At 39.3% G+C, this 13,249-nt stretch overlaps 2 protein-coding genes across 3 annotated transcripts in view; one reads left to right on the top strand and one right to left on the bottom strand.

Moving 5' to 3' along the window:
- PSMD1 (proteasome 26S subunit, non-ATPase 1) overlaps window positions 1-13,249 on the bottom strand; it is a 75,427-nt gene that overhangs the window by 34,138 nt on the left and 28,040 nt on the right. The window lies entirely within an intron of this gene.
- Window positions 816-12,279, top strand: HTR2B (5-hydroxytryptamine receptor 2B). Of its 2 annotated transcripts, XM_009468438.2 has the most exons (4): window positions 816-1,319; window positions 1,955-2,647; window positions 8,993-9,193; window positions 11,262-12,279. In XM_009468438.2, exons 2-4 carry the CDS (start codon window positions 2,338-2,340, stop codon window positions 12,140-12,142), a joined length of 1,392 nt encoding a protein of 463 aa, XP_009466713.1. In that variant the 5' UTR covers window positions 816-1,319; window positions 1,955-2,337; the 3' UTR covers window positions 12,143-12,279. The 2 variants fall into 2 exon arrangements, with proteins under 2 accessions (XP_009466713.1, XP_087595206.1); XM_087739080.1 differs by lacking the exons at window positions 816-1,319; window positions 8,993-9,193 and having other exon boundaries at window positions 1,557-2,647.

The following is a 13,249-nucleotide window of genomic DNA, read 5'->3' on the forward strand; positions in this document are numbered from 1 at the left end:
CAAAAGTCAATTGCAAATGCATACAACATGGAATCTTACCAAAGGCTTCCTTTAAACAGCAAAAAAAAGGAACAAGTGAAAACTACTTTGCTGGAAATTCTATTGTATGATCTGAACACACTAAGTCAAGTATTTCTATTAATTTCTGGCTGCAGCTTTCTCTTTTTGGCCCCAAAGTAGTTGTAACTGAACGATATGAATGCCTTTAAAAAAATAAAAAAAACCCCATTTGATTCACAGTTCACTGAGGACCCGATTCCCAGCTCAAGCCTGGTGAGCACCAGCAATTCATGGAATGTAATGGCCGGTGACATACAGGGGGTCAGACCATGATTTTGTGGTCTCTTCCAGCCTTAAACTCACCACTCCTTTACACACTTGTCCCCCTCATGTCCTTGGAAGTGAACTCTATTTCCATTTTAATGTAGAACTATAAGATGATTTTAGAGACCATACACACATCTGACTGAAAGTTGGAAGGTAACAAAAGAGAACACTCATAATAATAAAAAGCAGCTGCATGAAGAAAGATTTAAAGTAACAGCGGACACACTTAAGACAGTATGCTAGACAATACTTCTATAAAATTAGTCAAGAAAAAAATTGGAGTGTTTACAGGGCAGCAGAACTTTTTAGGGTTAACTGCGCTTCCGTCCAGAGAGCCAGCGAGCGCGCAGGCATGCGCACGCTACGGTGCATATAGCTACCATATTGTAGCGTGGAGGGTCGTTTACAGGATCTGCACATCCTGATGCAGCTACACGGAGCATTCAGTACTGGAGCACTGAATCAATTAACCTTCTCTGGCTCTTTTCCAGCCAAACCCCCACTCATTTACTTCCCTGCTTGTCAAGCACTGGAGCTGGATACACTGGAATGAGTCAATCAACAAACAAGGGTAGCAGCAGACTGCAAGCTTTGCTAACGAACAAAGAGAAAACTGCACACAGACTCTGCTAATCACTTAAGTAAAATCATGCAAAGAATGGAAGAGAAAGGACAGCAAAAAAAGAACACAACCTTATTTCTGTCTTTTTTTAAATGTGGCAAGAATGATTCTTCTCCTCCATTCAAGAGCTGGAGAAAATACCTGGGTAAGAAATATAGTTTTCCCAAAACAGAAATTCTTAATCTTGGTGTTAGAAGAAACATAAGTGCTAAACAAAAGCACTCAAAATTATAAAAACCAAAACCATAACTTGTTTTCCAGAAAGTAGTGAAAAAAATCTTATCTTAAAATTCACCATGTGATGAAAAAGAAAATTACAAAGGATCTTCCTGGATGCAAAGTGAACTCTACTAAAATGCAAGAGAAAGAGGTAAGGCTTTCTTCACCTGAAAATTGCAACACATCGAATCTTCTCAGTAACTAAGCATTTGTTCAGCTGAACGCGGTGACAGCCGTTTTAGTCTCTGCTTGAAGGGGGAAATGTAAGCGTTAAGTCTTCAGCAGAGTTGAGAGAGACAGAGAGAGAAAGAGAGAGAGAGAAAAGGCTGTGCTTAATAGAAGCCCTGCTCAGATTACAAAAACAAGCGGTTTACTCACCCCCCCTTCAAGTAATGGGTAAATTTAGATGTCTCAGTTCCATAAATCTTTACGGTCCCCTTGAGACTGTCACCAGTGTTTTATTGTCTACAGCTTCCTGACCCTCACCTGATAAATAAGGAGCTGTAGACATTAAAACGGAAACCTCATACATAATTTCTGAAGTTATTTTTGGGGTGACCCTCTGTGGAGAAATGGGATTCTTAATAAGGGGAAATATGGGAACTGCTGTCTGCCTACGCACACGCTGCTGGAGACTAGACACTCGGGAGAGGAGGAGTTGCATACACACAACGTGAGCATCTGCCTTTGCATCAGTTTGTACTTATAAAGAGCAAATCTACGTACACTGTATCTAAAGGGAACCATTTGGCATCCAAATTCATCTATCGCTTTTTACTGCTGTAGGGGAAGAAGAAAAAAAAAAAAGGCAAGCCAATGCATTGCCTGCTTTTCACAGCTATTGAATTGTCTCCTATGATCTTCTGAAACCTGAACCTCGCCATAAAGGGGAGACCACACCACTGAACCCTACCAACCAGAGATGGACACAAGACAGGACTTTAATTTTTAAGACCTAATTGCGCTCAGCAAGGCACAGGATAAAAAAATTGCATACCAGCTCAGACATGGTTACAGTATCTCAAAATAGCAGATGACCAGTTTACCATACTGACCATGCTGGCCTTTCTTCAGGACTATCCTGGACCAGAGAGGAACAGTGAACTCTTGCACCGCACACAATTCCTGCGCAAAATACAGCTCCTGGATACATTCTGCTGGACACAAAAATGTCCTATCCTTTACACTTCTTGAACGGGTCTGGAGTTGGCAATGGATCTTTGTCGCCTCTCTCAGTAACAGGAGAACCCAAGGAGGACTACCCAAGTGACGAACAAGGAAACAAAGTGCGTTGGGCAGCTTTACTGATCCTCCTGGTGATCATCCCCACCATTGGGGGGAACATACTTGTCATACTGGCGGTGTCTCTGGAGAAAAAGTTGCAATATGCTACCAACTACTTTTTGACGTCCTTGGCGGTGGCAGATTTGCTCGTGGGTCTGTTTGTGATGCCGATTGCCCTTCTGATAATATTATTTGGTAAGTACAGCGCGTTTGTTTCATCAGGCTAGCGTACAGGGTACAATCTGGGGAGGTCTCATTTAAACAGAAAAACCGTTTGCTTTCCACCATTACAATTTTAAAAAATCACTTGGATCTGAGTGCTGCTAAATCTTCTCTCCCTCTCACCTTAATATAGCTTAATGTCTTTATGGGAACTATACCCACTGTGGATATTCTCTGCTTTGAAACAAACCATTCAAAAAATCACCTGAGACTTAGAACTGATAATAAATTGGAGCTGGACATGGGAAATCACATTTTGTACAGTGTAATATTATTTTTAACAACATCAGCACAATGTTGGTATCTGTTCTATTGGATATTACACTAACTGTAGGCAGTCTTCTCTTAAAAAAGGTAAAATGAAGACTAGGTATCTGTTCAGTACACTGAACATGTTTTTAACTTTCTAGGAGTCAGGCACCTGCTTTTACCTTAGTATTGACTCCAAGCTCCATGAGCAGTCGGAGATGGTCCCTGGCACCATCGGTGACAACAAACTTTACCAGTATCAGTTTCAGAGAAACCGATTTTCTCCCACCCTGAGGAAAGTGGCAGGTTCGTAAAGCATCCCAAAGAATTAACTCATCTGTCAAGCCACGGAAGCATCAGTCTGTGTACCTAATGTCTGAGACGCAGATTTACCATTTAGTCTGGTTCATATGGAATAAAATAGGTATTTTTTCACATGAATATACCTTGGGTGTGACACTTTCTTTCTGATTAGTCATTACAGAATAATCATGAGTTTTTCATATTCTCTCATGCCTAGCTTTATTTCAGATATTGCTTTTGACAACTAATCAGAGGCAGCTCCATGTGAAAGTCTCTCTCTTTTACTCCTAAGGTTTCTTTAAGAATACATTTGAAAAGGTCTATTTTTGTATCACACAAGTGGAAAAAAAAAAATCAATGAGATGGGTTTTTCAATAAACTTACAGATTTACACAACTGTCTTTAAGGTATAGATACCACTGGGCCCTAGATAAAGAAAGGCTGCAGGAGTTCATTTTTTCCTCTGCTAGATCTCTAAGAGTTGCCTGAGCAACAAGCAAACACAATCATAAACTTTATTTCAGAAAGGCCCTCAGTAGCTTTTGTTTGCTGTAGAAGACTGGTATCACTTTATTAACAAATGTCTTTATTCACTAAATGCCTTGAGACTGAATTTCTGTATATTGAAGACTGCTTCTCCCTAAAGAGAAGTATGAATTGGAGGTCAGAATTCAGTGCTGAGATCATAAAACAGTTTCTAAAAAGAAAAATGAACGTACATGACCAGGACAGTGATTTCTAACTTGAAAAAAACACAGTCACTTATAAAAACCCTTGGTATGTCATATATGTGCACATGTGTGTGGAGGCAAGAAACAGATATGTACATACATACCTACACACAGATACTGTAGCTGCTTAGCTCCTGCCAAAGGCCTCATTAATAATAAAAATAAAACTATTCACCATAAAAGGTACTAGTATTGGACTAGCAATCAATACAAAGGGAAGGCAAGTTCTGGATTTTGTGGAGTTGTTTTTCGGTGATGGTAGAGTTTTTTTTGTTTTGGAATTTTTTGAATTATTTTCATTTTGCTAGACTAATAAATCTTTTCTTTTTAACTTTATAAAGAGACTACTGCTCCTTAATCTCTCAATCAATCCAGTGTTAAGCCCTGGTTACAACAGTTTAAAGCATGTTAGGAATCTTAATTTAAAAGTCAAACAAAAGTATCTTTCATGTTGCAGGAAGTTAACGAGAAAGTAGCAAAATTAGTTATCATTAACTAAGTAAGACTGCGACCAGCCTTTCACATCGCAGTGGTTAAAACTGACATTTCTTGCATACAAGTCTCTCTTTGGCAGCCAACCAGAAAAACTGCTTTGCCTCTTCACCGACTGGGAGAAGATGCTGAGGTGTTTATAGAAGTTCAAAGCACGAGCAAAACATGAGGAGTTACTGGAATGAAGCTAGAACAGGCATTTAAATACACGACAAGTCTAAATCTTGAACCTACATTAGCCAGATAACTACTTGAACACGGAATAATCATTGATAGCCAGAGAGCCACTTAAATCCAGCCTCCTGGCACCTCCACACAGGAATGTTTCCATAATAATGAAATAGCTGGGCGCAGCTTCTAGATACGGAATACAAATATTATGCTTCTGATTTGGGACTGATATCTAATTATGTGGAGGGTATTTGAGGGAAAAGGTGTGAACTAAAGTGCAGTCACATTAAATTATCCTGACTGTAAAAAACTAATGTGTCACAGAGCATTCAAACTCAAAACCTACTACAGAGATTGGCTCCATGCCCTGACGGTATGCTTACAGAAAAATCTTCAGAAATGGACTGTCTCTGTAATAAAGAGCTGCTCCTTTTAAAAATAAATCAATCAATCTGTAACTCACTCACAGGTATAATACCATAAGCAGCAGATTATTTGTTCTCAGCAGAGCGATCAAAATGTACTCTGGTACAAATACACACTGCAATTTTAATTTAAGAGTGCGAGTGTCAGAATATACAAACAGTTCATTGCTTTTATTGCTTGCTAAATTCTTCTCATTTCTTCCAAAAGGAGGAGGGCACGTTACGAAGTAATTGCGTTCTCCAAAATCTAGCTTTCGAAAGAGTTATCCAAATTTCTAACACTCAGAACTATTGAAGGAAAGCAAAAACGCTGCTGTTCATCGGATAGAGAAATTAGAAATAAACCTTGAGAGATCCTCTCATTTGCAAAGCCTGCAGCAGGAAGAAGTCTGTTGGCCACAGCTTGGTGGGCAATGGGTTACCTGGAGAGCGTGCACGTACTATCTTTTAAAATACATTCTCTATTTCTGATATTTATCCACTTAAAAATCAGAAGGTAATACTCATCGTCCTAGGCTGCAAACCATTATTTTAAAAATCTATCACAAGCAATCGCCATCTTAATCTTCCCCCACTACTGATGACAAACTTCATCCCTTCTTCCTTGTGCAAGCTACCAGAGAAAACTGCTTTAGTTTAGATTTGAGATTTTGGAAAGTAGCTCTCAAGATAAGAAAACAAAGGTTTATTCCTCACAAAGCAACTCTAATAAAAAAAAAAATTACTTCGGCTAAATTCAAAAAACTACATGACAGTGAACAACTACTGTTGAAACTATAATTATAGTAGAGAAATAAAGGCAGGCAGCCACGGGGGGGAAGCAGCAAGACAGCAGCCTGGAAAAGCCAGGCCTAAGCAGTCCACGAAGCTGAATACTGACACGAGGGTGAACGCCACACGGGCAGGCTACGGGTACACGCACGCCAATTTGAAGATTGAAACCTAGGCTTAAGTCAGCTAGTGATTAAAAATATCCAATTTCCATCTCAGTAAAAGCATCGTTATCTAACAGCAACAAAACCCTTTACAGGCAACACATTTCAGCAGCCTGTGTAGCAGAAGAACAAATGGTTTCCAAGTCTATTTAAAGACCTCTCAATCATGCTTATACATGTACACAAGCAGTGCTTTCTCCCAGGCTTTCATAAAACCTTTTGGCTTATAGCAGGAGCAGCTCTTCTATACCGTACTTTGTTTTAAGGATTACACATTCCCAAGGTACTTCCTATAAATAAAGCTTTTGTTAAATATTAATCAAGGGTAGGCAGTTGTGGTAAAAGCTCATCTTACTGCTCTTAAGGTGCAAGACAAATCTTAAAACATGTATTTTACCTTGTATTGACTCAAAATAAGGAAAAAAATCTGCAACAGCACAGAGCTTTTAACACAGGTATAACCAACAAATCAAAACAAGTAAAAGCAAAATACACCATAGTATGAATCCTAGACAACTATGTGACTCTTCTGGACTTTAAGGTATCAGTTTCACAATATTTGTTCTGTTTAAATAACAACCATATTCTTCAATTCTTATCAGCTACTGGATTTAAAGTCTACTCTGATTTTGTCTGGATAAAACACATCATCTCATACACACAAATATAATAGTACATAATGCTATAATCGTGAATGTGGTAACTTACTGCCTTCTGCACCCAGTTCAAACCAATACAAAAATAAAGACAAGACAAAGCTTTCTCTGTTCCGTTGCACTTACGAACTAACAAAAGCTCTTACAACTCAAAAACATACAAGGTTGCGTTGCATAAGACAGCTGTTTAAATGCATCTATATTTAAAAGAAGAAAAAGAGCTTTTTGTTGCAAAATATTTGAGGGTTTTCTTCTGCAAAGAGTAAATTAAGTACAAAAGAAAAGAATTTATGACACTGCAATTCTCCAGAAAGCAAAGCAGTTATAATCCAGGGAGTGGCATGTAAGTACTCTCCAACAGAAGTATTAGCTGCTCACTTGAAATCCAGCTGTGTTACCTGCCATCCTTCAAGATGCAGAATATACCCTCCATTGTTCACATTTTATCTGAACTAATCCTTCATCACAGAGTCAAAAGTTGTAGTATTATTTTTCTGGAGTGAGCAAAAACATTTAAAGCCCATCAAATAAATTATTTCTCTTAACTGTGTTTTTTTCCTCACTTTTTTTCTTTTTTTTTTTTTTTACAGCTGGTTACATGAGCCACAAGACATTTTGGTTTTCCTTTTTCTTTTTTCTTCAGAAAGGCACCATACCTTACTGCCAGCTGAAAGTGTAGATAGAAAAATTAAATTTGAGTAATCATTTCACAATGTACTAATTACAACTTTCTCATACCTGCCTGACAGAATAATTTTTTGAAGCATAATTTCAACCATGATATCTATTTTAGGAAATATGCAGCTAGATACTAAAATTTACTGGTTAATGATTTGAAAATAGACCGCCTCTCTCCCTCCTGCCTCACTGCCTACATCACCCTCACCTGGAGTCCACTGCTTTGGGGACGGGTGAGGTTCGGTTCAGGGCTCCATCCATCCGCTCTCTGTTTAACAGGCAAAGTTTCCCAACATAGGTAAGAGCACAGACAAGTACGTGCTTTGTCTGACCTTATAAAATTTTTCCATCCTCTGGAGTTTATAATTCAAGCCAAGGCAGCACCATTATCATTTCCATCTATCAGTCATATTGCAAAAAAACGTTTTTATCTCAAACTACTGCAACATTACCACGTTGATAAGACTGGGCATTACAGCAGTCCAGCTCATTTGGCATTCCGAGCACACAGATCTATTCATTCAGAGCAAGGAGATTAAAACCAATCTGATTTATCAGAAATGTCAAATGTCTTTTTTTTTTTCTCTTAATTGTCATTCAACGAAGAACTAATTTCTCTGGTAGTACTATTAATGTGCCTACTGATTGAGTACAGCTGAATTTTGTAAGGAAGGAGAATATATTTAGTAGATCAACCTCTCCCATTAGAAACAGAAAAAATTTCTGCGTTCATGCATTCTTCCCTAGCACTACAGACCATTCTTACAGACACACAACAGTGAGGCGCACCTCAGATTGAACACTTAGCACTGGATTATAATACAAACTACTTGTGAGTGAAAATAAAGCAGTTAAAAAAATAATCAGAGTTTAATTAAAGTTCATTCGGTTTGGTATTGTAAACATTGATGGGGAGACCCAGCTCTCAAAAACACACGCCTTTTGGAAAGGTGAACACTACAAAACCTTTATCTTGGACACAATGCAGTTGACAGACTCTATGTTCGTTATGAAGATTAACATGAAAGACAGGTAACTACTGTAAGAAACAGGATGCCAGACTGAAAATCCAAACCATCGCTCTTGGGGAAAGAGAAGCGGGGGGGGAAAGACACGCATGAAAGCCCTTCAGTTTTTATAAAATCATTGCTGAGACAGAAGAGCCCTGCTCTGCCACATCAGTGCTCAACTGTATCTGGTCAAATGACACAGTAAACTAATTTTAAAACTGTGTGCACTAGATTCTTCAAGATCACCACTAATACATTGGTTACGACCCATTATCTCCTCCATTTAATACAACCTTGAATCATAGAACTACCAAGGAGACATAGCTGAAAATAATCATTTAACAGCAGGGCGCAAGGACCAAGCAGTCATGGCCCATTTTTTAAAAACTTTTTTTATCCAGAGTCCTTGCCACAAAGAGCTTATGATCTAAAAAGGACAAAAAGACAGGGAAAGGCTTATAATACACAAACAACCTGATCAATATGATGGCAGCAACCATGCCAATTAGGGGCTGTCTGAAACCCAAGACAGAATCCAGCTGAGGCAGTGGCAAACCTCGGTTCCTGTAGTATTATGAACTTCTCAAAGGTACTGATGCTGAGGGAAAACCACACACTGAAAACTCGCAAAAAGCTTAGATTCTAATGAGTTTTCTCTTCTCTTTCAGACAATGCCTGGCCTTTTCCAACTGCCTTGTGCCCTATCTGGCTGTTCCTTGATGTCCTCTTTTCCACAGCTTCCATCATGCACCTCTGTGCCATCTCACTAGACCGCTATATTGCGATTAAAAAGCCAATCCAGGCTAGTCAGTACAATTCGTGGGCTACAACAATCATCAAAATCATCGTGGTCTGGCTCATTTCAATAGGTATGCAAGACTCGGAGACTAGAAAAGGAATGCGGAAGCTTTTCTTGTCCAAAACAATAGGTGAAAGCTGGGTAAAAGGGAAAATTTGGCCAAGCACTATTACTTAGCAGACCCTAACACCTGGGCTGGCCTAAGTCCACATCTTGGATCATACATAGCTACATCATAAAATCTGCCTGAACCGCTGCTCCTCATCAGGCTTACCAGAAAGGGCAAGGATTGAGTAGGGATAATCATCACTCTTCTTCACAATCCTAAAAATCAGAAGGCAATATCTACATGCATAACATGTCTGCTGGGAAAGCAAGATTTCGTGTTCCTATGGTAGTATATTCAGTCCCAAACACAATTTTAAGCCTTGAGCAGATGCTGCTAAAATCTGTGCCTTGCAATTGTCCTATGAAGCAAGTAAAAAAAGTTTAATTACTTACATCAAAGATTGAAAGATAAATGAGTGGCTGGTGACACTCATACTGAAGACTGAGATGCACTGGCAATATAGCATATAGAAAGGCTAACTTCTAAGAAAAAAAAAAAAAAGAAAAACAAAAAAAAACCAACCCAAAAAACCCACCTGAACAGCTTATATAAAGGATGCCAATGTATAATCTTTTATGATATTAGCACCTCTGTGATGTGCGTGTGGCACCTCACCTGTCTTTAATGCTTAAAAAAAAAAAAAATCTGTTAAATGAGCTACGGAGGAGAAAACATTTAGTTCGAACAACTTAATGCGTGCTGCAGGCAGCCATAGCCATAGTGCTGTATGTTCTGTGTGCAAGAGAAGGAACAAAATGATTGTGGATTATTAAGGCCAATGATGCATAGGAGAATGGGTACATGACCTTCTTGGCTGAGGCATACATGCCAAAACGCAAAAATTCCAGCTTGAAAAAAAATTCTGGAAGAGCTGTGATGATAAGAGAAAAGATGCTATCTCTATTTAATCACAAAAAAAGGAAACTGTTAGCATGACAAGACACACACAAGTTGACCTTTTAATGCCTGATTTATTGTTATTAATCAGGGCTGTACTTTTTCATTTCTTTTTTATCTAACACAAAAGTACTCTGCAGCTGAGCTAGTGTTCTCCAAATCAAAGGTTAATTTGGTTCAATCCTCATTTTAAGTGTTTCCTGTATCTGAAGGTGTGCCTCTCATTAAGAAAGGGATCAAGTGGCTGAAGGGTAAATCATTTTGCTCTTGCTGCCTTCTACCAACTTCAGTAAGCAGAGCAGCAGAGGAATACAGTAAATCCCTAGATCGCATTAAGTGGTATCAGGAAACATAGCACAAATACCCTTCACCAGACAGCAAGGAACCTGTTGTTTTTGTTGTAATGTCAGACTGCTGGCAAATGAAGCGCTGACTGTAATTTAGTGGTTATAAAAAATTCATTTAAAAGACAAGACTGCTAACATTTTTTTTTAAACGAGTGGTGAATTACAGAGCTAGCTAGCCTCATTTAAACACTCTTAAATATGCAAGAGACTTTAAACAACAAATCCATCTCAAACACACACTGCATAATTCTGGCATCTATTTAACTAGTATATATAAAAGAGTCAAGCAAGGTGAAAAAAATCAGCTGTCTGTATCCAGTCACTTGATGTGGTTAAGATAAGAGGGAAAGACAAGTTTTATGTATTTACAGAACCACCCCTCAAAAAGTGCAAAGGCTACCCTGGGGGGAGGGAAGCAGATGGCATTAGGGAAACACATTTCACTGGAGGAAAAGCCATGCTAATTCTAACAACTAGAGTCAAAGCAATTAATGTGTTTTACACTTGAGAAGCTGGCAACTTTATACTGCTTCCTCAGTCACTAAGGGTTAGGCCCAATCTCCTTAGAAAGGGCACTCTGTTAAAGCTGAGCTTGCCAAGTCTCACAAAGTTCTATTTGCCCCATTACCCACATGATGCTCTCAACAACTCACGTTCTCTCTGTCACCCTGTGCCTGCTCCAGAGCTCAGGAACCACCTTTCTTTAGAGACCCTGAGGCTTCGGGCCCAAAAAAGAGATTGCAAGTGATTACCATATGCTGAAGTACTTGATTTTTCTCCTGTAGGCATTGCTATTCCAATCCCTATCAGAGGCATTGAAGATGGAAATGGCAACTCTACAAACATCACGTGTGTCCTGATGCCTGATCGTTTCCATGACTTCATTCTGTACGGATCAGTGGCTGCATTCTTCATTCCCCTCACTATCATGGTAGTCACTTATTTTCTCACAATCCAAGTGCTACGCAAGAAGGCCTACTTGATCAACAAGCCACCTCAGCGTTTCACTTGGTCAACAGTGTCCACAGTATTTCAGCGTGACACAACACCTGCCTCCTCACCAGAAAAAGTGGCCATGCTAAATGGCTCCAGAAAGGACAAGACTTTGTCCAATGACATGCCTATCTGCAGAACGTCTACGATTGGGAGGAAGTCCATGCAAACAATAACGAACGAACAAAGGGCGTCAAAAGTTCTGGGGATTGTATTTTTTCTTTTCTTGTTGATGTGGTGCCCATTCTTCATAACAAACATAAGTTCAGTTCTGTGCAACTCCTGCAACCAGGAGGTTTTTCAAAAGCTTATGGAGATATTTGTTTGGATAGGATATGTATCCTCAGGAGTGAACCCCCTCGTCTATACACTCTTCAACAAAACATTTAGGGAGGCTTTCAGCAGGTATATCACTTGCAACTATCGGACCACAAAGCCTATCAAGGCCCTTCGGAAGCACTCCAGCAGAATCTCTTTCAGAAGCTCTGTGGCAGAAAATTCCAAGCTCTTTGTCATGCATGGGATGAGAAATGGGATTAATCCCATTATGTACCAGAGCCCAATGAGGCTGAGGAGCTCACCCATCCAAGCGTCATCGGCCATTCTGCTGGATACATTGCTGCTCACAGAGAATGAAGTTGATAAAACAGAAGAACAAGTCAGCTACGTATAGCGGAATGGCAGCTATGTCCGTATCATAGTATTACTGTATGTATTACTCTAGGTAACTGTGCTATAAGAGTGTATAAATACTATTGTTTTCTGTTATTTATGCAAGCAATATCTTATAAATTTGTATTAATTCCTCTCCTCCAAAGTCTCCTCTACTTTAACCCCAACCCCATGGTGGCAACCACAACTTCATTCCATGATAAATGACTAATGCAGAACTGTAGCCTACAGGAAGAGGGAAATAAATAAAAGCTAAACCAGTCTGAGTATCTGACTTCAGTTCTCATCATCTTCAGTCTCTTCAAAGTACATTTTTATAAGAAAAGCTTCTCTGTACAAACACTTTAACATTCATTCTGGCAAGAAGACAGAACACTGTAGGCTGATGTTCTGCGATGAATTTAGCAGGGGGATACAAGCTTGCTGGTTTCAATTTAAATCCACCTTTACTCTGTGTAAACAAAACAGCACACAAGCTCACTGCATTGCTTCCTACAGATATGTTCCTCTGCTGAGACTGCATATCCAAGTATGAGCTTTTCTTGTTCTCTGAGGGTTTGTGTATCACAAGCTGAATCACTCGTTCCAGAGACCAAAAGGTGCACGTCCCCATTCCACAAAGGGTAAAACCCGTTCTTAGCTGGGTCAGAAAAAATTCCATGTGCTGAAATGATCCCTTTGCGGTTTTACTGTAGGGGTGGGCAGAATCTCTTACTCACCTGGATTTCATCTCCATTACTCTCACATACACATAAGCCTGGTATTGTCAGAGTTGTCACAGAAAACTGCCCTTTGTTCTTTTCATACTAAGAAAATGAGAGCATTTAACCAAAATAGGACAATACCACATCAATAACCATGAGTAAAACAGGACAGGCAGTGCCTGGAACACCCCTTTAATTTACATTAACAAACTTCCTTGTGTACGACCATTGGAACGTCAGTGAAAGCCTTCCCTCATCCCATATAGTTCACACAAAGTTCACAGACAGAATAGTTATTTCACTTGAAAATAAGAGCAAGTGCTTAAGAGACAGCAGAGACAACAGTACTATCTAGACCTGCACACATTTGCAGTTTAGCTTGGCTCAAAATAATTTCATTGGAC

This window comes from Nipponia nippon, unplaced genomic scaffold (assembly GCF_047370975.1).
Source record: "Nipponia nippon isolate SJK-2023a ecotype South Korea unplaced genomic scaffold, ASM4737097v1 scaffold_7, whole genome shotgun sequence".
Lineage (NCBI taxonomy): Eukaryota > Metazoa > Chordata > Aves > Pelecaniformes > Threskiornithidae > Nipponia > Nipponia nippon.

What these genes read in the sequence shown, in the direction of transcription:
- HTR2B (XM_009468438.2), top strand. Translation starts at nt 2,338, where the DNA reads ATGTCCTATCCTTTACACTTCTTGAACGGGTCTGGAGTTGGCAATGGA. An exon ending in CCTTCTGATAATATTATTTG is followed by an intron (nt 2,648 to 8,992) that starts GTAAGTACAGCG and finishes CTTCTCTTTCAG; the next exon opens with ACAATGCCTGGCCTTTTCCA. An exon ending in GGTCTGGCTCATTTCAATAG is followed by an intron (nt 9,194 to 11,261) that starts GTATGCAAGACT and finishes TTTCTCCTGTAG; the next exon opens with GCATTGCTATTCCAATCCCT.